A 24,882-nucleotide genomic window follows, 5' to 3' on the forward strand; every position below is an offset into this window, starting at 1 on the left:
GGCTGACAGATAAAATTATTTCATGATGAGAGCCAGGCGTCAGGACTGCCAAAATGAAATAAATAAATATATCATTAAATAATTAATTAAATGTGTCAATAATTAATTAAATGTGTCAATAATTAATTAAATGTGTCAATAATTCATTAAAATGTGAAATACATAAATAATTAATTAAATGTGTCAATAATTAATTACATGTGAAATACATAAATAATTAAATGTGTCAATAATTAATTAATTACATGTGTCATAACTATTTATTTAATTAATTAATTCCAATTTTAATTAATTATTGCCACATTTAATTAATTATTTAATGGTGTATTTAATTAATTCATTATGGCAGTCCTGGCGTTCCATAGAGATATGGGGTAATGCATATAAAACGAACACTCTTCCTATTTTCAAGTTACAAAAAAGAGCTATAAGAATTATAAACCAATCAAACTATATAGAACCAACTAACATTTTGTTTATTAATCTGAATACCCTGAAATTTTATGATTTAGTTGAATATAAAATGGCACAGATAATGTATAAAGCACAAAATAACTTGCTTTGCCCCAGTACTCTGTTCAAAGTCAGAGAGAGTCAATAGGACTTAAGGGGAACAGATTTCTTTAAGAAAAACAAGATAAGGACAAATATAAAGCAGAGATGTGTTTCTATTAGAGGAGTTAACCTGTGGAATAGTTATGACAGTGATTTAAAAAGGTGTAGTTCATTTTCCTTGTTTAAAAACATGTTTAAAAATAGAGTATTAGAAACATATATAAATCAAGAATGAAAAGAGCAAAAAGGAGAAGAAAAAAACCTCTTGATTATTTTGCTTTGATGTAGTTACTTATCTAAGGTGGAAAGTTTTTTTTCTTTGTTTTTTGTTGGTTTGTTTGTTTGTTTGGTTTTTGCTTTGTTTTATTATTTTCTTCAAGCCCTGTGTACAGGAGCTGCATACAAAAAGATATTTTGTGAAAAGGGTTGGCGTAATAAGCAAATGCTTCAGCCAATACCTTTTGATTAGCCTTGTCTCATGCTTTCTTTCTTTATGGTAGATTTTTGTTCTGTTTTCACTGTTTTTTTTTTTTTCACTGTTTTCACTGAGATTTGAATTTGAATGCTAATCAATAAAATCAAAATCAAATCAAATCAAATCAAAATCAAATCAATTGGGAACCGCTACATCGATCACTACGGCCGTCTTCTTCTGTTTGTCTACCACCACTATGTCCGGTTGGTTAGCCACCACCATTTTGTCCGTCTGTATCTGGAAGTCCCACAGGATCTTAGCTCGGTCATTCTCCACCACCCTTGGGGGCATCTCCCATTTTGACCTCGGGACTTCCAGGTTATACTCGGCACAGATGTTCCTGTACACTATGCCGGCCACTTGGTTATGGCGTTCCATGTATGCCTTGCCTGCTAGCATCTTGCACCCTGCTGTTATGTGCTGGATTGTCTCTGGGGCATCTTTACACAGCCTGCACCTGGGGTCTTGCCTGGTGTGATAGACCCCAGCCTCTATGGATCTTGTGCTCAGAGCTTGTTCTTGTGCTGCCATGATTAGTGCCTCTGTGCTGTCTTTCAGTCCAGCTTTGTCCAGCCACTGGTAGGATTTCTGGATATCAGCCACCTCCTCTATCTGCCGGTGGTACATACCGTGCAGGGGCCTGTCCTTCCATGATGGTTCCTCGTCTCCCTCCTCTTTCTTGGGTTTCTGCTGCCTGAGGTATTCACTGAGCACTCGGTCAGTTGGGGCCATCTTCCCAATGTATTCTTGGATGTTCGTTGTCTCATCCTGGACTGTGGTGCTGACACTCACCAGTCCCCTCCACTTAGCGTACAGCCTCAGGGTGCTGGACTTGGGGTGAAACCCTCCATGCATGGTAAGGAGCCGAGGTGCGTACTCCGCAGAAGTCCACAACATTCTGCAGATCGCTACAGACCTGCAAACTTCGCGTGGCCTTCGCATTAGCTCATGAACGGTGTGCAGGGAGTTTCACAGAATGGGTTTTCATAGCCGAGCAGATGAATCCAAGCCTTGCATCACTCAGCACAATGCAAAGTGTCAGGTGCAGTGTTGTAAAGTATGCTACCACTGGATTTTAGAGCAGTGGAGATGTGTTCTTTGGAGTGATGAATTGTTCCACTCAGGGGGTGACTCCTGTATTTAAAGTGTGTAAAAGTCTATGGGAAAATGGCGGTGTTCCTGCTTGCTCTTTGACCCCAGTAAACGCTTGTCAGATGAGTTTATGGTCTGAATTGCTAGTCACGATCAACATTTATTAATTACAACATGATGTTCACGTTGCAAATTATAGTCCTCATTAGAGTAAATAAGGACAATTAAGCAGGTTATGCTTTTGGGCGGGTATGCTGAGTGATAAGCGAGCTGCTTCTCTGTAAGTGTGCAGTGTCCCTCAGTGTGTCTCAGATCTGTTCTCCACCCCTCGCTTGTCATGTCCCGATTCAAGAGACCAAGGTGACCACAGCAAAAACAGACAGCTTGAGGCTTCACAGAACGTGATCAACTCGTAGGTGAAATCATTGTCGCTACATCCATCGTTTATCAGCACTAAGAAAATTTAGTTCTGACTTTTCCTAATCAACCTGGTTCCACAGACAAGGTATCTAAGTAACTGTTAAGCTACAACCAGTATTGATGAAGACGCAGATACTGACACCAAGAGTCAGAGGTGTGGACTCGAGTCACATGACTTGGACTCGAGTCAGACTCGAGTCATTAATTTTATGACTTTAAACTTGACTTGAAAAAATGTTCTAAGACTTGTGACTTGACTTGGACTTTTACACCAATGACTTGGGACTTGAATTGGACTTGAACCGGTTTACTTGAAAAGACTTGATATTTTACCCCAAATATAAAATTTAACATGCATATTATATAGAGATTGAAAATGTGACGTCATTCACGGGTAGAACCGCAAAGGATTCTGGGAACTCGTGGCAAGCGGTACTAGCGCAGCGATAAAAAGAAACACAAAAATGTCAAGAAGCCGTTGTATTATTAACTGCAATAGCCGGTCGCATGACAGCCACGGGAAGCCGACGAGTAAAGAGATCGGTTGTTATCGGATTACGTCGTTGAAGAGAAATTGTTCGAGCCATGTTTCCGAAGTAACAAAGAGGCGACTGGATTGCAGCCATTCAAAGACCAATTATAACGTCCCAGAACCCTCCAGCTCACAGGTTAGTCTGCTCCAAGCATTTCCACAAAGGTCAGTCTGCTGTTGTAGTTAATGCGTCATTTTTCTTAACATAATTGGTGATATAGGTTACAAGCAAGTCTGGCGCTGAACAGAAATTGTCGCGCTATGCTCCTTTATTTATTGTGCATAAATAGTGAATTGTCCTGACACAATATTGCGTTTCGCTTCTGTTATTATGGTACATTGACAAAAACATATACTTTTATTCACAGGATAAAACAGGTTTTTTGTATCACTAATTGCCCAGTACGATTACAGCATACAATATTATTGTCACTGCTACATTTCTGTGATGCTACCAGAAATTATTTCCACTGCTAATTAATTACCATTGAGCTCAAAGGTCCTATTAATAAACGGTTAACGAATGTGTATTTATGACGACGATTTGTGAGACTGGTAAACTTATGATACGTACGATGGTCTTTACTTTCTACACGGTGCATTTCAAGGTCCTGCACCCATCCGTCGGTAAACAGTACCTGGGCTTGTTGCAGTGACCGGAAGTTACTAAACTTCATGAGTGTGTGCACTCACTCCAAGAACCGTATGATTATAAATATGCATATAAATATGCTACGATGAGATAGCTGACTTCATCTAACTAGCAAATGTTGTCCAGGCTACGTTGGTGATGCAGTTTTTTTTTAAATGATATTTAAAAAAAAAAATCATTTATTTATGTATGATATTTTTGTCATGCGATTTTAAAGCCGGTCCTACAACCACATCCAAGAATAACATGCAGCTTATCTCAGAACTGTCGGTGAAAATTATTCTTGGAGCTAGGTTTAATTGAGCTGCATTTTAAAGAGGTGCAATTTCACAATTTGTGTATATTTTCTAAGTTCACTATTTGTCATGTGTTGAGAAAAACACAGATTTAAAAATTACATGGTCTAATATTTACATTTAGCATATAACTGCAACATGCTTTTTTCGTTTTGTTTTAAAGACTCGAAAGGACTTGAAATTCAAAATTTCAGACTTGTGACTTTACTTGGACTTTTACACCAGTGACTTGAGACTCGACTCTGACTTGCCTGACATTACTTGAGACTTGACTTGAGACTTGAGGATAAAGACTTGAGACTTACTTGAGACTTGCAAAACAATGACTTGGTCCCACCTCTGCCAAGAGTACACTTACAGAATAAAGTAGTGTTGATTTAGGTGCCTTAAACCATTGAAGACAGAGGAGTTTCTAGCAAGATTAATGGTCTGTCTTAGCATTTCCTGTCTAGACCAATAAAGCTATTTTTTGATCAATGGCTAAGTGCAAAACTAAGACAATTTCTTGGCAGCAACATGTTTTTTTTCCCCAACTGAATTCATCACGACCTAACCTTATCTATTTAATAATAATAATAATAATGATAATAAACTATAATAGAAAGAATAAGAGCTCAGTTCTATAAAAACACACTGACACAGATAAGGTCAAAGTCTAAAACATGACATTTTACACCATCTCCAACTTAGTCCGCAGTCGCATTCTTTATGTTTTCTCCTGCATGTCATGCGACTTAACACTTGAACAGCTTAAACCTACTAATGTGAGAAAAAGGGAGTTAACTTTTAGCAAAACTGTAAGCAGATGTTCCCTTGGAAACAAGCCTTCTGTCTTTGTTTAAAGATGTCACTCGAATGGTTGCTTGCTACAGTTAACCATTAATTGCACATAAACGTTAGACATACCCACTATCAGGTCCCACTTGGTTTGTGAAATCACAAGCTCTGTTAGCTCTAAGGCGTCATTGATGAGAAACCAAGACACAAACCCAAAGTCTGTTTTTCACAGAAAAATGTTTGTTTGTCAGAATGAGGATTTTTATCCTTTAAGACAGGGCAGAGTAGGTATTATGTTTAGATTGTTAAACCTGGACTGGAGGACACCGACTGTCACATATAATCCAATATTAATGTTGATCACGATTTTGGCTTCCCACAATTGAATTAAGCTGATTAAATGATATTGAAAAACGCATGCTCCACCAGCAGAATACATGGCAAAAGCAAATTAAGCGCTCCCTAAATCAGCAACTGACCACATTTCTGAATGTGCTAATCACAGCTGTTCCTTGAACTGTGCAGCGTGTGGTTTCCAGGATTCGTTAAAAGCCAGATATACAACAAAATTAAAATATCTGTCACAGCAGAAGGCAAACAGCTTATTTCTTTGAAGCTGATCATAAACCACTGTTTACAAATACTGTGGATCCAGCACAACTGATGTTAACGAAGAAGAAGGCAAAGACAGCTGTGCGTCTGTACTGCAAACTAAGACAACTGACTTATTAACCACCTGAAAACCCTGAAACGATGCAGTGGTTACTAGTGTGAAACGCAGACAGCCATAAAAGCACAGCAGCACAGCAGTGCATCTATCTAACTCACAAAGTGCATTCAATTCGACCAAAGACATCTGTCCACTAAACACAGTGAGTAATGAAGACTTCAAGAAAATTGTCAATTTATTGGACAAAAGTGGGTTCTGGGTTCTGCACAATGTCACACGAGGAAAAGAGATGGATCTCACTTGCTTCGAGCTTTATTCACATCCATCACGCACGTACAATAAATGGAGTGAAAGAGCTTATATCTTGCTTTAAGAGATGCACTTCCAGCAGATAAATTCATATTTGCCTGCAAAGATGTTTTATTTGCCCGGAATTTAGCATAAAGGCTTTAAATGTTGATTTAATTTTGTGTTCAAATTTGACAATTTTTCATTCAGATTTTTTATAAAAGAGCTGCAGTGAATTAGATAAATAAAAAGGGCCAACTTTGTTTTGCTTCAAAGATGTGTATATTATTAGGTATATGGATGTAAAGGCAGGGTTATTATTTACATTTTGTCACTAAAATCAATGAATAACTATTGTAAATAATTGTGATGTTATTGATTAAAATAAATGAGAATCATTTTGGCCATAATTGTGCAGCCCTGCTGTCGCCAATTTGCTTTTTCTTTTTTCTTTTTTCTTTGGGTTGGGAGCATCAGTCCTAATCGTCTCCCTGACTTTCCGTTAACTCACCAGTTCAGTTAACTTGCTTTGTCAGGTAAACGTGACCGAGCTGGTGTTTTTTGAACAGTTATTTAAAAATAATTGTTGGCATTTTTTTAGTCTATGTGGATGACTTCAGAAATCAAAAACAATTTGAATTCAAGTAGCAATTCTCAAAGATAAGCTAAGCTATGCTAAGCTACACTAAGCTAAGCTAAGCTAATCTAAGATATACATTATTTTATTCATTCCTATGTTGCAGGAGCCAAAACATACAAAATAACTTGGCTAACTATAATAACTAAAATTCACAAAAAAGTAAATCTGTCAATAAATAAAATTAAACTACTGTATAGATATTATTTGTTTTAATATAATAAAATCTAAATGATTTAAATTTGGTTTCATAATTTAATCTATTTAAAATCCCCAAATCAATGTCAACAAATCAGTATTTAACAGTTATTTTAGTTTGGTTGCAATATTCAGGCTTTCTAATCAACAAACCAATACATATTTTTATACATATTGTATATTATCTGTGTTCTGCACATACAGACACAACAGGAGCCCAGCTGGCATTTTGACTTGGCAGCAGTTTGCCGGGTGCATTTTGTTCATGGAGTGCCATCTCCCCTCACTGATTATAATACACACAAAGGACTGAATACTGCTTCCCCAGGAATCCAGCCACCAGCAGGTTCTGTATTGTTTCCTCCTCTCTGGATATCTTTTGTGGGGGGAAAAAACATATATTACAATAAAGGGAAATCTAATTTTAGCATAAAGCATTTGCATAACATTGCCTCATCTTAGGCCTTTTAAAGGCATGTAACCTTTTGGACTGTGCTCAGTAAAAAAAGAAGCTGAAATACTGACTGTCCATCACTGTGTTACAGAAGGTGGCTATAATGATTGTTAAAGAGTAAAAAATGCATATTGATTTTACATGCATGTGAAGTCCAGCATTGTCTGTTCTTTTTTTGCAACAAAGCAAAGACGCAGAAGCGACAGCATCAAACCCGCCACACCCAAAGCTCTTTAATGCCTCCCTCGGGATTTAAACACCTCCTCAAACATTTGCATGGCTTCTAAAGCCGATAGAGATAAATACTCAAGGTCTTTAAAAGATGGCGCTTAATGCAAGAGGGAGCAGCGTCGGGACGTCAGCACATCTTGCGACGCCTCGTGAGAGGACACTTGATTGAGCGCATCTGCTGCGAGTGGCCTAACAAACTTGATTTCTTCCTGCTGGTGACATATTGAAATGGCGTGTTTTGCAGGCTGCTCTCTGCGCCTGACACGGCCCACTTACACACTCATCAGCAAGACCTGCCCCACTCTGCGCTCTCAGCTGCTTTGTTCCAGCTGATGTCATCTAAACCTCGTCCCTGCAGGGTTGTCTGGGGTAGATAAGACATTCCCTCCCTCTCCACTGGTCTCCCACACAAAAAAACCACACACATACATACAAAAAAAACGGGGCTGCTGCTATGAAGATGGATTGCCCAGCTGGTGACACTAGTTCCCTTTCTGCTGAAGCCACTGTGGAGCACTAACGCAATTAAAGCAATTAATCTTCAACAAAAGGGGTTCACGGCTACCTCTCGTGATTTTGCATGTTTCTGTATAGGTGCGTAACATAAAGGGGGGGTGTAAAAGGAAGCAGCATAGCAGTCGTGCTTATCACACAACTGATGTGTGATATCAGGATGCGATCGGCTTTCATCAAAGTCGCATCATTTTCACAACAAGCAGCACGATAAGAATAAATACTGTAGTCGACCTACAGGCAGAGAGGCTATAAGCGCGCAGCCGCTTAAAAAGGCAACTTCTCCGACGACTGCCACAGCAGATGCTTAACATTTTATACTGTGTGCCCTGTAACGCAGAAGTGTGTGGTTACGTGCGCGTGTGTTGCAGTCACAGATGAGAGTCTGGTGTGTGTTGTCATGCTCCACAAACAGTTACTCTACTTCCTAGTTGTCTTTAAAGTCTGCTATCGTGGCAAAAAAATTTAAATCTAAAAAGATTCCTTTTAATGTAATACAGCTGGGACTGTCTCAATTTTAATTTCAAATCTGTGCTTCTTTTCCGTTTCATTCTGGAACAGCGGCACAGGTGGTCTCAGCCAAATATCATTTATTTAGTGCGAATAAAAGCATTAAAACACATTAGCGAGCATCAAACAGACTTTCAAACTACCAGAACAAAGACAGCGTTAAAGAAATCCATCCATTAGTCTAATACTCACTGCTGCACTGAAGAACTAAAGTAAATCTATCTTTCTGCTGCAGCTTCGCCCACAACAAACTTCTAATTTCAATTATTCAGGAGTTGTTGTGTGATTATATTTGAATGATTCAAATCTCGAGTCATTTGTTATTTATCTCAGCAGTTGGTCACCGAGTGAGTACAGTGAGCAGTAAGTGAGAAGAGTGAAGGGCAAGTGCGTGCAGTGATGGAACTTCAGGGAAACAAAGAATCGCAAAGCATCTATTTAACTTTGAGCTCTGCCGCTTTATTCGTCGCTTCATTCGCAGCAACGTCGATTCATGTCAAACAATCCAAAGTATGATTTCCAAACAACAGGATCAAAGTGTGCTGTGAGGTTGAAGTTTGTTATGGAAGTGGCACAGGGCAAGTGAAGGGCACCAGCAGCGAAACCACTATGCAAATTCCCCGCCACTTTGTTTGACAAGCAACAACACTGCTTTGTATATATGCAAAGCCTGGCAAGACACTCTGCACACAGCCCTGCTGTCAGAGCCGGGTCATGCTAGAACGGTGACACCCAATGGGCGACCCCTGTCTCCGAGCGAGGTTACTGGGCCAGACTTCACGCTGGACTCTGACAGACGCGCACAAGACCGACAGAGTTACCACGTGTGGCACGCGTGACATTTCAGAGGTCAAACGTGGCTGGACGCTGAGATCGTTCCTCATTGCTCAAAAACCCGACAGAACTCGAATGATTTGATTTCTGGAGCCGTTCTCGTCCCGCTGAGGTGAAAAGTACCTGATTAGCACGTTGAAATTTACTCAGCAGCCGGTCTATTCGGCCGCCACTAAAAAGCTGGAGATAAAACACGGTAAACCCCATTAACCATTACTCAGCTCAGCTTCAAGCTGTTTTTATTCTTAGCCACATCTAAGGAGTGCATCAAAATCTCTCCATGGAAGTACGACCACAAAATAAGCCTCAGAGATTGAAGCGTTGTGGTGCACACTGACACTGTCCTTTTGAATTCCTAAAAAGACAAATAAATCAGTTTCTTTTGTGATTTCAGGCCTCGACAGACATACAAAACATGCGCTAATTTAACACTACGTTACAGTTTGCAAGCCAAACGGTATACTCATTCATCCTCATGACAGGTCTGATAAAGCACAGTATAGTGGTCACTTTAAGGTTTCCTGCATCTTTAGTTGGTCAGTGCTGTGATTGATTTGTCAACATATCTTTGATGTTTTATATATAAATGCAAGCACAAGAACTAGGTCATCAGTGATGATCTTACCTTTATCCCTAGCTCGAACCCTTTGCTACCAGAATAAGTAATTTTCGGTTTTCTTTTAAGGTGTTCTCCAAGTCTTGGCAGTCATCAGTGATGGTGGCCAAACAGTTTACAAGTGCACATATAGGAAGTGGCTATGAGTGACGAGACAATCAGAAATCATGGAATATCAACAGATTTCTGTGGCTAATCACAAAGACGGGAAAAACTATGTTATTGACACATAGTGGGCAGGTACTGTTAAAGTAATCTTACTGTTGAGTTAATTAGATTTGAAGTTTAGAGTTCTGTCTGAATCAGGTGATGCTGCGTGTTTACCTTACAAATATATAAATATAAAGTGCCCGAGGTGACTGTTGTGATTAGGCGGTGTATGAATAAAATTGAATTGAATCGAACTTTATGGTTATTGGTTAAATAGTACACAGGAAGTTGCCTTTGCCAAGTCAAACAGGCATTTAAAATGTGCTAATGCGCCAGTGATTTACATTTTCTGTTATTAAAATGTGTGCATCTCGTCATTCACGGCAACCAGCTGCACAACACACTGCTGTTGGAGGCTTTTACAGCGATATGCTTAAATGAGAACCAGATGAGAGGTGTGGAAGGGGGCGAGTGTTGTTTAGACGTGTCTGTCTTTGTGTCTCAGAGCAATAAGAGCACATGCAAAAAGCACAGCAGTTCTAGTGTCGTGGTAAAAGCAAATATTGCGCTACCTGTCGGTCTCTCGCAGTGGTTCGCTGCCCTTCCGCCAAGAGATCACACCCCAAGGAGACATCTTGGGCTTGCACTCGACGAGCGCGTCTCCTCCTACCTTCACCAGCGTCTGGCTCCTCAGTTGATTGTGAGAAAAATCTGGGGCAACAGCTGAGACAAGAGCAGCATGTTAAAGCCAGTATTTGTAAAAGCCTCACACTTTCTTCTCCTTCCTACAATTCATCTCTGATCGTTTATTTCATTTTAAATGTGGGGCTCAACAGTTTTTCACCATTACATTACAAATACATTGAATTATTGCTGCGGGTAAATCAATGACAGTGGATTAAAGATCTTTATAATGCGAATAATTAGTAATCAGAACGCTGAATAGTAATGCCCACAGCTGATGGGTTGAAGAGATTGATAACAGGCTTGCATGTGCTGTCTGATCACTCTCATAACAACTCGCCTGCGCTAAAACTCGCTTTAAAAAAATCGTGTGCTGTCCGATAACCTCCCCGACATCCTCTTTTTTTCTCCCCATTGACCAGTAAAATCAGGTGTATTGAGCCCGAGCCCAATCGGCTACACGATCAGGATGAGACGCGCCGGAGGTTGAATGGTGAATGAGGGCAGCTGCCGACAAAGAGCGAAGAGTGACGGGCTTGACAGCGCAGATGGGCGAGGCTGGTGAACAAAGCAGCTCCGAGCATACATCACTGTCAGCAGGACGCATTCATCTTATAATTAATGCTTTTCAATTAGTGGCCAATAAGATGGAGGCCAGAGGTCATCTGAAGAGGGAGCAAACTTGAAAACAAACACTCTTGCGCACACATCTCAAGCAGGGATGCGCACATGCCAGAGTGGGTGTGCGCATCCCTGCACACTCTGTAAACCGGGGCGGGGTCTTACCTATAACTCGCAGCTCTGCATTGGAGTAGACCTCCCCGTGCTTATTGCCGGCCACACACTGATACATGCCGGTGTCAGTCAGGGTCAGGCGACTGATTGACAACACCCCGCTGGCGACCTGTATGCGTTCCTACGGACAAACAGACATGTGCCTTTAATATGCTTTACTCCCATGGCTCATCTACATAAAAACAGGCAGCCAGCGGCCCAGTGAATTATGGTCTGGAAGTGACAGACGTGGCAATAAATCTAGGTTTTCATCACTAATGGAGGCAAAGGCTTGGGTGGATGGAGGCAGGCTAGCGGAAAATGACCCTAATCAATCTACATGTTTATGAGAGTGAAATAAAACCATGCTCTATTTATATCTCTGACTGCACCACAGGGCCCGTTTCCCCTTCAGCAGAAAGAGGGGATAAGAGGGGAAGGAGTATCGAGACATCTGAGGTATACAGCGCTGTGAAAATTGCTTTCCAGATAGGTATGCCCTGTACATACTAAGTGCTGTGTACATGGTCACGCTGTACCACCGCTTCATCTGTTTGGACTATTTGCCCGCCTACGGGGGGAAAATCTTGCTCGTCACTGAGCCATCAAATTAAAATCTATTTAAGGACGGCTAGGCCCAATGAACTAAAAACTCGGCTGGATCAGTGAATCAGTCGGACATTTAATCCCCAGTATACATTTATCTCCCTGAACTCGAGTTTTCGCACCGCTCCTTCACTACAGTATTAAATCCTTGAGCAGTTTTCATACATCTCTATGCAGCTGTGTCAGGTTTTTCGCCTCCCCCGTGTCCCTACGTCTGCTGCGTTCTCCTCCGGCTTCACCCATAATGTCATCAGAGCCTATTTCCATAGGGTTTTTTTTTTTTTTTTTGGAGCGGCCTGTGCTCCAGTTGCCGGGGATTAAGGTACTGTGACATGAAAAGAGAGACCGTCCTCGTCGAAAGATCACAAACTAATCCTGTGTTTGAGCAGGTTGCGCCTGAATTTCCATACCGCTCAGGCACCTCCGGATGTGCAGGGGCGAACATCCCTGCTGGCGAAGGAGGCGAATGCTGGCGTGTATCAGTCTGTGCATGGAAAGCATTCCCATTTATGGCAGCTATTAATTAACCATGACATTCCTCTCAAATCAGCAGTTTTTCATGCAGGGACCTGGGGGGGACCATCTGTACGCCTTATGCTGAATGAAAATGATTGGCAATGTCATTTGCCAACAACTCTGGTGTGATTTACGTGATAAAACAAACAAACAAACAAGACAAAACAAAAACTCAAAAAATATGAATAAATTGAAAAAGTGAGCTTTTCTGGGGGGGGGGGGGGTTAGGATTACTATTACTAGTCTTTGTAAGAATGATGCAAAATGCCTGTAACACTTGCACAGGCTACATTTCATATGATATTATCACAACTTCAATCTACTCATTTGCATTCCAGAACAAAAGGGTGGGGGGTCTTTCATTCTCTTATACTCTAATCTTTCAAGTTTGATCTTTGTTGACCAGAGATGAGCAGTAACGCGTTACTTGTTCAACTGACCGCTGCGGCACACCTGCACCAGGGTAAACCTCCACCTACGCCACTCCTGCTTTACAGGTGAAAATAGAGCAACAGGACCGCTGAGTCTTTGATTTTATTTATTTTCTGCTGTGTTTTACTTGCATTTATTTGAAAGAGCGAGTGTAAACACAAAAAATATTTTATTTTATGTGCTGGAATGTGCAGAAAATAGGTTTAAATGTTAAACAAATTTCTTCCAGTCAGTGAATGTTGCATATAATTAAATTTTTGCTTGATGCATAAAAAAAAAAGAGATTAAAACTGATAAAACAAGTTTTAAAAAGAGACTTTTCCATTTGATTACATTTTGTATGATGGATTATGCAGAAAAAGTAGAATTGGGCTGAAACATCTATCGCTTTATTACCTATTCAAGTTGTAAATCGTGTTTTTAAAAAGTAACTAAGTAACTAATTAATTTTGAAAATAAGTAATCAGTAAAGTAACGGGATTACTTTTTTGGGAAGTAATCAGTAATTAGTTACTTGACCAACACTGTTGTTGACTAAGAAAAAGGGTTCAAACAAAAAGAAATTATTAGTGCTCACTGGAGGAGAAATGTTAAAGAAATCTGCTCATTCTACTCAGATGTTTGATTCATTTAATGTGCCTGAGCAGGACAGAAGTAGCAGACATGAACTAAGCTCAACAGTGGCTTTATAATAACAAGAACAAAACTTGAGGCGAAGCCTGTTTGCTCCACTTGAGCTTGAACGAACATGGAAAACAAGGAATTTCAACCATCTCTCTGATCCTTTTTAAGTATTAAACCACACTTAAAGCAACATTATTTGAAGCCTTTTGGATAAGAGTCCTAAGAGAGCAGGGAAACCTAAATTCAAGTGCAGAGCAGTAAGCTATGAGTACGGTGGTCCTTTAAATGGACTAAATCCTGTTTCACGGTGGAGTTTCCTTTTAATTGCAGCGCTACTTAATCCTGCAGCCATTGTCAATAAAGCAGCAGAGAGTGAGGTCCTTCAGATGAAAATGCCACAAGAAAAGAAACATAGCTTTTCTGACACAGGTAATAAAAGCAATCCTGAGAAAAACTGAACACAAAAGCTTGTTCGCTGTGGGTCCATAATAAAAAATCTCAAAAATATGTAAAAACCCATTAAAGCGTCGCTACAGAACTCAGCAATGACGTCCGCTTTTTCAACGGCTCTGGTTCCAGGAATGAATTTCGCACTTATTTGTCTACGGATGTTTCAGAAAATTATACACAAATGATGCTGGAGATTATGTGGAGACTGGGACGCCAATCATTCTCATGTGTTTTGGAAGTGTAAAAATATCAAACCTTACTGGGAAAGCATTGCAGTAACAATGAAGAAAGTGCTGGGGTATGACGTGCCGTGTGAGGCACGAGTAATATATTTTGGAATATGGGAAAATGTAAGAAAGGAGGACCATTACTTGTTTAAAATTATGTTGTTGTCAAGCAAAAAGGTAATAACAAAAAACAGGCTGAAAAGTGACCCTTTAAAATTGGAAGAATGGACTGATGTAATCGAGGACATATATATAATGGAGAAAATGACCTACACTTTGAGACTGAAATCTGACAAACACCGAAAACAGTGGACAAAATGGATAGCCTATAAGACTCATCCCCATAAGGCAGGGACCTCTCCTCGTTGTTTATTTTATTTTTAATTTTTTTAATATTTTTTTTTCTCTTCCACAGATTAAGTGTCCTTTATTCCTTTTAGTTTGTTTCTTTTGTGTTCCTTTTCATATTTTTGTTTGCATGTACTATAAATTTGGAAAAAGTACAAAATAAAAAGTTTAAAAAAAATTCTTTCAACTTTTATAATGCAAATTTACAGTACTGTGCAAATGTTTTAGGCAGGTGTAGAAAAATGCTGTCAGCAAAAAACGCTTTCACAAATATAAATGATTGTTTATTGGCCCCGAATGTATTCTGCAGCAGGACAACGACCCCAAACACACAGCCAAAGCGCAAAGAAGAACTGGAAGTACTGGAAGTGATGGTACGGCCCCCACGGAGCCCTAATGTCAACATCATCGAGTGCGTCTGGGATTACATGAAGAGACAGAAGGCTGTGAGGAAGCCTACTTAGTTCTTCAAGATGTTTGGAACAACCTACCAGCCGAGGTCCTTCAAAAACTGTGTGCAAGTGTACCAAGAAGAAGGCAAAGGGTGGTCACACCAAATACTGTTTTTATTTTTTGTCTTTTGTTCATTCACAGCATTTTGTTGATTGATGAAAATCAATTATTAACACTTCCATTTGTGAAAGCATTCTTTGTTTACAGCATATTTTCTCACCTGCCTAGAACCTTTGCACAGTACTGTGCTCTGTTGTCCAAGGAGGTATAATTAAGTCCAGTGTCCAACATTCATGGAGAAAAGGGATTCATGAGAAGAGTAACAATTTAACTATAAACCAGCTGAAATCCAAAGAAATAATATAGAATGTTCTGGATAAAGTTAATTTTTAAACAAAAACACATGAAGTACAGTCCTGCTATGACTCTGATGATAAATGAAGGTAAAAAAAACCCCAATACTAGTCTGTTTTTGGAAGGTTAATGACATCATTATCTGCCACTCCACAGCTGCCTACAAAACTATGATTATACTAGTCTTTAGTTTTTAGGAGAGGGTAAGTTTGCTTTTTAAAATAAAAGTCAAGTGCTGAGTTGAGAAAAGAACCACCTAAGGTATGAGGAAGACTCCAGAAACTGTTCCTACTTCATCCAAGAACGTGCTAATGCTAAAGCTGGAGAGGGCTAGAATGGCAGCTGAATGATTGTTCATGTGTATTAAAACAGGGGCACAGCACTGCAGTACACTGAAAGCATGTGAGCTTAGTGGACGGTCCATATGTCATCATTTAACAAGTAAATGTAGCGCACATATAATTGACTATTTGACCCCTCCAGGAACCGACAGTCAAAAAATGACTTTTACGTTGCTCTTTTTTTATGCTCAAAGTTCATCAGAAGTTACTTTCAGTGAACTGCTCAGTCAGAAGAGCCGCAATTGATTCATCGTTAATAAATAACAACAAACGGCGGCTCCTCTCCCCACCGCTTCTTACATCACTGACCTTTCCCTCTTCCACTCATTAAGCCACTGCGGTTAATGGTGGCATTTCAAACAATGCAACACCTTTGCTGATTAATCCATTCACCCATGCGTTTGGAATGTATCCATTAATTATGTGTATGTTAAGAAGAATTGTGCAGCACAAACATCAGTGCCATCACTCTAACCTTTAATCATGCACTTACTGCCCCGTATCCAGAGGGTGATGAACTGTGCGTGTAGTTTTCCTCCGTTTTTGAAGCGATCTTTAGAAATTTAATCTATAACCCAAATTCTTAAAAAGCACGCACACTGTGTAAAATGTGCAAATCTCACAAATCTGTTTTATTGACAGTAGAATATAAAATATAAATCAAATGTTTAGCATTTTAATTAAAAAATAAGGTCATATTAGTGACATCGTGTTTATCACTGTGTAGCTTCCCCTCTTCCTGTAGCAACAGTTCGCACACATCTAACAACTGAGGAGACTAGTTGCTGGACTTTTGAGGCAGAAATGTTTTCCTGCACTTGTCTTTTATAGGAGTCTAGCAGCCTCGTGTCGTCTTTGTTTCTTTAGTTTTTTCATGTTTTCAGTTAGTGAAAGGTCTGGACGGCAGGCCACTTCGGCACACAGATCCTTCTACTTTGCTTTATGAATAGATGGAGTATGTAGTTTAGCATCGTCTTGCCGAATTATGCAAGGCCTCTGCTGAAAAACACATCATGTGGATTTGAGCATATGTTGCCTTTTCAGTTGTGCAAGTTGCCAATTCCAAAAACACCGATGCACCCATACCATCAGAGATGCTTTTGAACTCTTCTTTAGTCCAGAGGATGTGGCGTCCACGTTTCCAGAAATGTTCTCTTTGATTTGTCCCACCACGGAACAGTTTTCCACTTTTCTTGTGTTCAAACCGTGTTTCCTAGCTTCATTCCTGGATTCAGTAAGTTTAGAGAAAGAGAAGACTGCAACATTCCTGATTTTGTAGCGTCTTTTTTGCTTGATGGAGCAGATTAACCTGCATTCGAGGATGGCACTGTAAACTGTGGTCACAGACAGCGGTTTCTGGAAGTGTTTCGGAGTCTGTGCGGTGATCTCCATGCCAGGATCGTGCATGTTTTTGATGCAACGCCACGGGAGAAGATTATGGGCCTTGAATATTGAGTTTCTGCTTTGTACCTTGTTCTCCAGACTCTCACAATCTTTTGATGATATTATGTACTGTAAATAATAAGATATTCAAACAGTTTTACAATTTTGCAGATTGCTGAACCTCTGCTCATTTTTACTTGAGCAAAAAACTCTGTCTATGCCCAATAATATTATCAACCCTTAGTCGCTCATTGTGAACAAAATATGGGTTTATTTACATTTGTTGGACTTGTCATTGCACCTCCAGTAAACAGAGAAAGAAGCAGTAAGGTCACAGGGAGTCAAACGGGATCAATCAAATGCTTTGTTGTTTACTGTTTTTAAGAAACTGCCAAATAAGAAAAACAATAACATGATTACTCTCACACACCGAAAACACAAGAGCCTTACCTCATAAGAGGTGCTGATAAAAGCGTTTGCCATTGGCTAAACAGGTTGTTGATTACTCTCCCCTGATGGCAAGCCAAATCAGTTTTTTTATATGAAAAAGCCTGTGCTGTGTGGAGTACTGCCTCCAGTAATAACAACACACAGAGTTCATTTCAACCACATGTATAACATTCAAGTACTGATCGATATCCTCTGGTGTGTTTGTCGCCTTTCTTGCATAATGAAGCAAATTAACATAATGCCTGTTTATTTATCAGGTGCACGCTGTGCCTGAATGTCCAATCGTTATTTTCCAAACAACCTGACTAAATGATCTGATATCATAATCCAACATAAATAACAAATACAGGGGATCATATTTTTGCAAATGCCAACAGCAGAGTTCAGTTAAAGTTAGGTGTGGAAGTAGGCTGGTCCTAATAGACTCATCTCTCATCACCGGACTCATAATGGGGACCCGGAGGGGGGCGGCGAGCTAAAATGAAAGTAGGATATACAATGTTTGTATAGAGAATCTTGTATTTTTCTTCTTTGGTGGCACAGGATTAATAACCGCGCTCGGCGTGGAGAGATTTAGCAGAAGATTAGGGTGGCTCTTACATCACTGTACTTGGCCTGCTTACAGTTTCGTCTCTCAGCACAGCAGACACAGTTTAATTCCTTTGAAATAAATGCTGTTTTGCAGAAGTGAGTAACATAAACTGAACAGGAGGCACTGTGTTGTAATGAAGAAGAATATAATGCAAGGTAATTAGTCAGTAAAGCTTGAACAAGCAGCGCAATAAAGCTCTGAAAGTACAGTACATGGCTGCTCCAATCCTTCATTCGGCAGCGCGGAGTGTGTGAGAAACATCTGTCGCGAAGCTGCCGAAGAAGGTCTAGCCCTTTTCTTCAGTTCTAAAAACACGCGGGTCGCCGGGAGCTCTCACCTCGGTAGACTCCAGGTTTTCCCCGTTCTTCATCCACCTGTATGAAGGCTTGGGCTTCCCGGTGGCTTTGCACTCCCACGCCAGCGAGTCGTCGATGAGCTTCTGGACATCTTGGGGCGTCTCGATGAGATGAGGAGGAGCTGGAAAGAGCGGAAGTACGAGGCAATTAGAGTGAACACTTTTTTTTCAATTCACAAATCTGATGTTCTCAAAACACCTCATACATGCAGCAAAACACTATGGTTAACCCACAAAAGTACCGTGCACAAAAGATGTCATATCAGTGCTTAAGTTGGTGCTACCGAAATAAAGCGTTTCTTTCAGACAGCGTGATCCAAAGCCATCAACATGTTTGGATGTTTTGTGGATTCCTGAAGTGTTACACTTATTTTGTCATTTCCTTGTCATTGACAGTGAATGCCTGCTGATGAGGAAATTTACACAGTACCTGAAATAAACATGCATGTGTAGTACTACACTTTCACTGGACTGGTCTTCTATAGGACTTTCCTACTCAAGTACTCAAAGCACTGTACACAACATGTCTCATTCACACAAGCACCTATTTTTCTGCATCTAAGTGCATGCTATTGCACCTAACATTCACACACATTCATGCTCCAAAGAACCAGGGGCAACTCAGCGTTCAGTATCTTGTCCAAGGATGCTTTGGCATACAGACTCGAGAAGACAGGGATTGAACCACCAACCTTCTGATTAGTCTGACATTTAGTCAAATACACTCATCAGCCTCACACGTCACACCCTTCTTCCAACGCAACAGGGGAAGAACTACAGTAGACAACCATCATACCATCCATCCATCCTCTTTTCTCCTCTGCATCTTCTATATCCATGACCCACACATAAGGGCGTGGGAGATTTTCACAATTAGAAGCACTATTACAAGTGCAGGGATTTACACAGTGAATAAGAAAGATTTCACAGGACTCTAAGCAGTCCTGTGAAAAACTAACATCCCCGTCATTCGGCGTGCAGAAGCACATTTATCAGCACTAACATGAAGTAATCCTTTACTTTATCAGTCTCTCACATATTTGCACTTTTGGCTCGTCTTTACAAAGTTGCTTCAGCTCATCGAGGTTTGTGGGCATTCACATATGCACGGCTCTCTTAAGGTCCAAACGCAAAGTTTCAATCAGGCTTTTCACAGAACTGCACAGGGTCTTATGAAAACCTTCTGCCCAGTAGACCACCAGATATAGTCAGACCAACCTGCCTGGCACCAACAAGCACACCATGTTCACTCAAAAAAATCTCCTTTCTTCCATCTCTACATGCCATAATGCAGTGAGCTGCTGCCACGTGAACGACTCATCAATGAGTACTTGAACAGCTGTACCTAATGAAGTGGCCAGTGAGTATGTGCATTATATATGTGTGTATACACACACACACACACACACACACACACACACACACACACACACACACACACACACACACATTTGTATATGTGCATACATTTGAGGCGTAGTGACGTGAGTGTCATGGGCCTGGGTCTGTGAGCCGGCGTTTTGTGTTTTTGAATTATTAATAGTCTTTCATGTCGTTGTTATTTAGTTTCTAGTCTCTTGATCTCTGTCTCCGTACTTCCCCTTTGTTCCTTGTGTCACATCTAGTCAAGTTATGGTTTCATGTCTGTGCTTTTCACTGTCTCGTGTTTCCTGTTTTACTTTGACAGTCCCCTGCGCTATGTCAGGCTTTTCTAGTTTTGCTTCTCCCGGTCTCGTTGCGTGTGATTTCTCCCAGTTGTGTGTGTCTCCTCCTGTGTCTCATTCCCTCGTTAACCCTCTGTGTATTTAAGCCTTTTGTCTTCCTCTGTTTGTCGCCGGATCAACTGTGTATCACCTGCTGCATTTCTCCATGTTCCAGGTTCATTGTTCCTTGTCTCAGGTTTTCGTATTCGGTCTTTAATTTCCTTATATTTGTTTTAAGGTTTTTCCCAGTTTTGTCATTCTCTCCTTTGCCTCGCTGTAATAAAGGCTCGCTTTCACTTTAAGTCTCTCACCGTCTGTGTCTGCACTTGGGTCCACACTCTCTCTCCACACGTCTGCATTAATTAACCAACAAGTGAATGATAACATCTGTCTTCATTGAAGTGCAGTAACAAACCCTGAATTACACATCTACTGCCTTTGACTGGAGCTAAAAAAAATGTAAAAAGATCACTGAACTCCTTTTATGCTTTCTTTTACTTTCCAAGTGTTCTTATATCTGAACAAAAAGGATGAAAACCAGATCCATATTCATTAGGGTGGGCACCGGCACCATAAAAACGCTCCATTCAATACAGTCTCGGTAAATAATGGTATAATTATACGGAGGGAGAATTGATTCTTGCTGTGTCATGCAAGTAACTCAGGGCTGGTTAATGACTAAGCTGGAAAAGAGGTACATAAAACTAGATCTTTAAAGCTCTCCCTGTGTGTAATGTTCTGTGCGTTCCTCTTGATATGTAGGTCCAGCCACTATCATCCTATATCACACAAGGCCAGTAGCAGGACAAGAGGAATAGCTGACCACACTTTTCCATTCCACAGATCTCACTTAATGTCAGAGGTGGGACCAAGTCATTGTTTTGCAAGTCTCGAGTAAGTCTCAAGTCTTTATCCTCAAGTCTCAAGTCAAGTCTCAAGTAATGTCAGGCAAGTCAGAGTCGAGTCTCAAGTCACTGGTGTAAAAGTCCGAGTAAAGTCACAAGTCTGAAATTTTGAATTTCAAGTCCTTTCCAGTCTTTAAAAAAAAAACAAACGAAAAAAAGCATGTTGCAGTTATGCTAAATGTAAATATTAGACCATGTAATTTTTAAATCTGTGTTTTTCTCAACACATGACAAAATAGTGAACTTAGAAAATATACACAAATTGTGAAATTGCACCTCTTTAAAATGCAGCTCAATTAAACCTAGCTCCAAGAATAATTTTCACCGACAGTTCTGAGATAAGCTGCATGTTATTCTTGGATGCGGTTGTAGGACCAGCTTTAAAATCGCATGACAAAAATATCATACACATTAAAAAAAACTGCATCACCAACGTAGCCTGGAAAACATTTGCTAGTTAGATGAAGTCAGCTATCTCATTGTAGCATATTTATATGCATATTTATAATCATACGGTTCTTGGAGTGAGTGCATACACTCATGAAGTTTAGTAACTTCCGGTCACTGCAACAAGCCCAGGTACAGTTTACCGACGGATGGGTACAGGACCTTGAAATGCACCGTGTAGAACGAAAGACCATCGTACGTATCATAAGTTTACCAGTCTCACAAATTGTCTTCATAAATACACATTCGTTAACCGTTTATTAATATAACCTTTGAGCTCAACGGTAATTAATTAGTAGTGGAAATAATTTCTGGTTCATTACAGAAATGTAGCAGTGACAATAATATTGTATGCTGTAATCGTACTGGACAATTAGTGATACAAAACAACTGTTTTATCCTGTGAATAAAAGTATATGTTTTTGTCAATGTACCATAATAACAGAAGCGAAACGCAATATTGTGTCAGGACAATTCACTATTTATGCACAATAAATAAAGGAGCATAGCGCGACGATTTCTGTTCAGCGCCAGACTTGCTTGTAACCTATATCACTAATTATGTTATGAAAATGACGTATTAACTACTAAAAAACACTGACCTTCGTGTAAATGCTTGGAGCAGACTAACCTGTGAGCTGGAGTGTTCTGGGACGTTATATTTGGTCTTTGAATGGCTGCAATCCAGGCCATCCGTCGCGTCTTTGTTACTTCGGAAACATGGCTCGAACAATTTCTCTTCAACGACGTAATCCGATAACAACCGATCTCTTTACCCGTCGGCTTCCCGTGGCTGTCATGCGACCGGCTATTGCAGTTAATAATACAACAGCTTCTTGACATTTTTGTGTTTCTTTTTATCGCTGTGTGACTGAGTTCAATTGAAAGCCTGCGTGCGCTAGTACCTCTTGCCACGAGTTCCCAGAATCCTTTGCGGTTTTACCCGTGAATGACGTCACATTTTCAATCTCTATATAATATGCATGTTAAATTTTATATTTGGGGTGAAATATCAAGTCTTTTCAAGTAAACCGGTTCAAGTCCAATTCAAGTCCCAAGTCATTGGTGTAAAAGTCCAAGTCAAGTCACAAGTCTTACAACATTTTTTCAAGTCAAGTCTAAAGTCATAAAATTAATGACTCGAGTCTGACTCGAGTCCAAGTCATGTGACTCGAGTCCACACCTCTGCCTAATGTCACCGTCAAGGACTGACCTTTTCACTTACAGTACAAATCCTGCTCTAATTGGCTTCGCTATACAGTATTTTGCCTTCAAGTAAAGCGTGATACACAGGAGAACACGGAGAAATTCAGTGGCTGCAAATCCCACTATCTCTGTGCATTACACATTCAGCATGTAGTCAAAGTGTGCGCGCGTGGGCCCGTGTGTGTGTTGGGAAAGAGAGAGACAAAAAAGTCTGGTAACAAGAGGTAGATGAGGCAACCAGAGGGGGTATTTGTGTAGTTTTGTTTAGCTATGCTGGAGTCTTGCACTGATACGACATCAAAATCCGGCCAGTATGAAAGAGCGATTTGTGTTTGTGGATCATGTGCCGCTAAAATCATGCACGAAGTTGGTTGAGATCACTAACATCTGACTCGTATGGAGCCAGTGTTGTTGTTGTCAGTGCAGCTGAGGGGGGAAAAGTGATGAATTTCTTTTAAACTAAAAGCTGCTGGAAGATGAATCTTCAGTTTTTTTATCCTGCCACAGAGAAGACACGTTATTCTCAAATAGGTCCGGGGCAAAATATCGATTCGCTAACGTTTTGATTCGTCTTGCGATACATTATCACAACAGTGAGGCCACATGTCAGTGATTTAAAGAAAAAATGTGTAGTTGCTTTAAATTTAAGCTTGGACAACAGGGCTAATTATGTGAAGGAACACACAAACATACACACTCTGAGCTGTCCGTTGTTTAAACTCTATATTTAATTGTAAAGCAGTAAAACAATTCAAATATTAAATTTCCAAAAAAAACACTGCTTTCTGAATGTATATGTTCACTCTTATTTTGAAGCCACTAACACATTTCAAAGAAACTGGGCAGATTTACCGCTGAGCTCTGCTAACTCAACAGATTCCAACGTTCCTTTGTGCACTGTATCATAGTCTAAGGAGCTTGCAAAGAAAAGCGTCTGGACTTCTGTAAGTTGCTTGAAGACATTTCACCTCTCATCCGAGAAGCGTCTTCAGGTCTAAGGTCAAATGGTGGAGAGTCCCAGATTTAAGCCCAATGGGAGTGTCCTGCAAGAAGGACATGGACCCCCTGTTGTTACTCTACCTAATCACACGAGCCAGGGTTTGAAAATGGGTGTAGGTCACAATCAGGCCATGTCCATGCTAATATGTTTTTGTTTGAAAACGCATCTTTTTCTCTCCGTTTTGGCCTTCTGTCCACACTGAGACGGCGTTTTTGGTCAAGGAACACGGAGCTTTTTTGAAAATGTTCTCCAAAGGCGATGAAAAACGTCTTTTGAAAACAATGACGCATTTTACTTATATGATGCAGTCATGTGACCAATTCAACTAAGATGGCGGATGGCATTGTAGTCTTTATTCTTGCTCGCTTTTGCAACGTTGTACTCTTGTGTTACTCACAGCAACAACTCCATCTCATTGTCAGTCCATTTAAAAAAACCCGGTGCTTTTCCTCGACAGTTTGCTGCGACATTTTAAAGAGCCGGAAACTAAATAAACAGAAGACGGAAATGACGTAGGTCGAATCGTCTTACGTTTCATGCATTCGCTGTGCAGAACATAAGCGTTTTCAGTCGTTTCTTTTCGAAAACGACTGAAAATGACAGTGTGGATGCGGAGCATTTGTAGACGAATTAGCGTAGACGTAACCTCAGCCAAGGTTTCGGGTGAACCCGCTGTGAATCCTATCCCCACCCTATCATGTTATTGCCTGAGGTCAAAAGGCCCAGGGTGTGTGTTGGCGTTAAGGCGTCTGGGAAGGGATCTCTCCACCATTTGACCCTAGAACTGAAGAATCTTCTCGGTTGAGAGAACGTCTTCAAGCAACTTAAAGAAGTCCAGACGATTTTCTTTCCAAGCTCCTTAGACTACAATGGCCTGGATGACTGAGAACACAGACATACACTGTATCATCTACCTTCCAAACTCTGAAAGCTTAAATGGAATGGGCTTTCCTTGTATAAAATGTTACCCTATTGGGTTGTATGCATTCATGCAGTATGAGCATATATTATATTGGAATATTATTTTCAACAGCAGCACGGTGGTGCAGCGGTTTGCACTGTCACCTCACAGCAAAAAGGTCCTGGGCTCGTGTCAGATGTATGTATGAGCTTGCATGTTCCATCGAGGTAC

At 40.4% G+C, this 24,882-nt stretch overlaps 1 protein-coding gene across 2 annotated transcripts in view; it reads right to left on the reverse strand.

The window, feature by feature from the left end:
* Positions 1–24,882, reverse strand: part of cntn4 (contactin 4) — a 208,356-nt gene that overhangs the window by 54,239 nt on the left and 129,235 nt on the right. For both annotated transcript variants that reach the window (XM_086291344.1, XM_086291345.1), the window contains exons 9-11: positions 18,472–18,611; positions 11,371–11,500; positions 10,473–10,623 (exon numbers count right to left, since the gene is read on the reverse strand). In XM_086291344.1, the coding sequence (XP_086147470.1) occupies positions 10,473–10,623; positions 11,371–11,500; positions 18,472–18,611 (421 nt within the window). The remainder of the gene's footprint in view (positions 1–10,472; positions 10,624–11,370; positions 11,501–18,471; positions 18,612–24,882) is intronic.

Source organism: Aulonocara sp. 'chitande type north' Nkhata Bay, linkage group LG5, assembly GCF_057382095.1.
Source record: "Aulonocara sp. 'chitande type north' Nkhata Bay isolate Kocher_YH1m ecotype deep benthic linkage group LG5, A_spYH_male_GT1.1, whole genome shotgun sequence".
Lineage (NCBI taxonomy): Eukaryota > Metazoa > Chordata > Actinopteri > Cichliformes > Cichlidae > Aulonocara > Aulonocara sp. 'chitande type north' Nkhata Bay.